Raw genomic sequence first — 2,500 nt, 5'->3', positions numbered from 1 at the left:
CTGCGACGCACAGGGACAAGAAAGGTGGGTAAATTCATGGGTTTCTCTTTTCCTTTGAGTTTTTTATAATTGACGTTGTATTTGTGATTGGCACAGCATATTTATATATTACAGAATTGCACTGAAACGGTAATTCCCCCAATTTTCAGGACAACACATGGTAGTAGACATGAAGTTCTACATGTCAAAGGACTTTGTGGACAAAGTATATTCATCGTGTCGTGATGTTGTTTCCCCGTCCACAAATGACCGTGTAATGGGTGAGTGATCTGGGTAGTTTTATTCAATAAATGATGATGACTTGGTTCTATGTTGGTCCATATCAAATTATGAAAAGTCTCAGCTTGTCATGAGTAGGCCCCATTACCTTTAGCAAAAAAGGAAGAAACTAGAAAAATAAGTTTTCAAGTGGAAATCTACAAAATAGACTGGAAGACATAACTTTCCTGCATGAAATTTGTAAGCCCTTTTCATGGTAAAAGAAGTAATAATCATAATCATGAAATAAAGAAATGAGAGAAAGAGAAGAAAGAAATTGAAGAATTCAGAAAGTCCAAAAGATACAGAAATAGACAAGACAACCTGTCTTATCTTCAATAACCCCCAACAGGGCTGTTTTGCGGAGACTGGGGAGCCCCGCGATGTACAGGAGAGAGGCTGTTCAACTACCTGGGCGACAAGGAAGCAAATGTTTACACTCCCATCAACATCCAGTACCACTATGTCAAAAACACAGAGGAAGCGCCCGGGAACATAATCCCTCTCAATGAAACAGCTCAGCCATGTAGTTTAGATTTTGAGGTGAGTGAGGCCACTGTTCTTGGAAGAGAATTGTATGTGGGGGGAAAATGTATGAAAAAAAATAATTTAACCATAATAATCATGCATTTCTTGCACTGTGAAGTCATTCCTTCTCGTTCATACCCTTTTCTACATTTGTCCCTATTGAACTCTCAAAATAGTTTAGGGCCTTAGACTACCAGGGGAAAGTATGGTGTGTTAGAACTATAGAAGGCAATCAAGGGAGAGATTAAAGCTTTAGGAGGAGAGTTGAGTGGTCAGAAGAAAAATAATAATTGGTTAGATGTATAAGTGAGGATTTTGGGCATTTGGAATTTAAGATGTGTGATGATTTTGCTGGTTTAGCCTAAGAAAATATTGATACCATGCCATTGTGTTGGAATTTACTTCCTCTCATTGCCTTATTGGTCAGACTATTGATCAACTTCATACAAAACTATACTATAATCAGAAAATATCATTCTGTAAAACAAAATACCGTGTATGGTTAACTCACATTCCTTCCTACTCTTTATTTTACCACAGGGGAGCTTAGCGTGCTCATGTGCTGATTGCCAGAGCTCGTGCCCTATCATCCCAGACACATGGGATGCCCCTGGAGAGCCATGGATCATGTTTGGGTATGATGGCCTTGCAGTGGCCATGGCCCTCACTGCGGTGCTCTTCTCTGTCTCGTTCCTCGTGGTCTTTGCCTACTGCCATAAGCGCAATAAGAGATATACAGGTGAGTGTGTGGGGCTCTCAGTTCCTGGTTATCTGTTTTTGTCAGTCTGCCCTGTCCCACATCCATGTTTGTGGGTCTTTTAGATGTGTTTGTTGGTGGTGCCTCTTTTTTTCTCTTTCTGATGTGTTCTGTGCACTTTCATGTGCCATTGTTATAGTTTCAACATCACCATTTGTCTCTTCTATCATGAATGCCCTTTTTTCACTATTATTTTCTGCACTCTGACTTCTTTGTGTTTCTGTTCTTGTCTTGAATTCAATAAAATCCAAATGCTTTAGCTTTGCTCTTTACTCTCTCCACTGCACTTCAGTTTGTCAATGTGTAAATTAGCAGCCAAGTAGAAATGTACTTGGAAGATGTCCTCATGAAGTACTTGTATATTTTCTGCTCTTTTTTTCTATCTTAATATGGCTTAAGGAGCAACTATCTTTCTGTGCATTTTCTTGTTACTCTCTTATTTATTTATTATTTTTTTTAAATCACTTTCATTTCTGCAGGCAGTAAGCCTCATTTCTTGCACTCTTGGTGGCTGTGGCTTTTAACTGATTTGCTGTGGTAATTACAGAGGGAGTCAAGGTGTTTATATGGCTGATTCAGGTAAATAGAGAGGAGAAGAAGCCAGTCACAGGTATTAGGCCCCCGCTCCCCAGAGGATGATGCGAGGGAGTCAGTGCATTTATCACATGCTGTGTGGCTGCAGTGGGAAACCAGAGAGGGGTTTTTCACTGTTTGCACGTGGTCATGTTTCATGCACCTTGAATCCCTAGCACATTGCCAGTGCATGACGGGTGTGCTGCATATTCAGAATACTGAAAGTATATGGCTGATATGCATTAGTGGTGGTCAGTTTTCTTAGTCTTAGTATAATGTAATTGGTATGTTTGATAGTATCATGTAGTGTAGTTTTAGCAAATATCTAGTGACTGGCCACTATTACGTCAGTATAAAACCCTTAGTTGGGATACTAATGGAAAT

General features: G+C 39.7%; 1 protein-coding gene across 1 annotated transcript in view; it reads left to right on the top strand.

The window, feature by feature from the left end:
- The window catches only part of LOC125040750 (NPC intracellular cholesterol transporter 1-like), a 15,257-nt gene that overhangs the window by 1,849 nt on the left and 10,908 nt on the right, over positions 1–2,500 (top strand). The window contains exons 4-8 of the mRNA XM_047635452.1: positions 1–24; positions 150–260; positions 611–801; positions 1,327–1,525; positions 2,091–2,153. The exon at positions 1–24 is cut by the window's left edge and continues 189 nt beyond it. Coding sequence (XP_047491408.1) covers positions 1–24; positions 150–260; positions 611–801; positions 1,327–1,525; positions 2,091–2,153 — 588 coding nt within the window. The remainder of the gene's footprint in view (positions 25–149; positions 261–610; positions 802–1,326; positions 1,526–2,090; positions 2,154–2,500) is intronic.

This window comes from Penaeus chinensis, chromosome 29, assembly GCF_019202785.1.
Source record: "Penaeus chinensis breed Huanghai No. 1 chromosome 29, ASM1920278v2, whole genome shotgun sequence".
Classification (NCBI taxonomy): domain Eukaryota; kingdom Metazoa; phylum Arthropoda; class Malacostraca; order Decapoda; family Penaeidae; genus Penaeus; species Penaeus chinensis.
The sequence above is the reverse complement of the archived record's forward strand: the minus strand, read 5'-3'. Positions and strand labels throughout refer to the sequence as shown.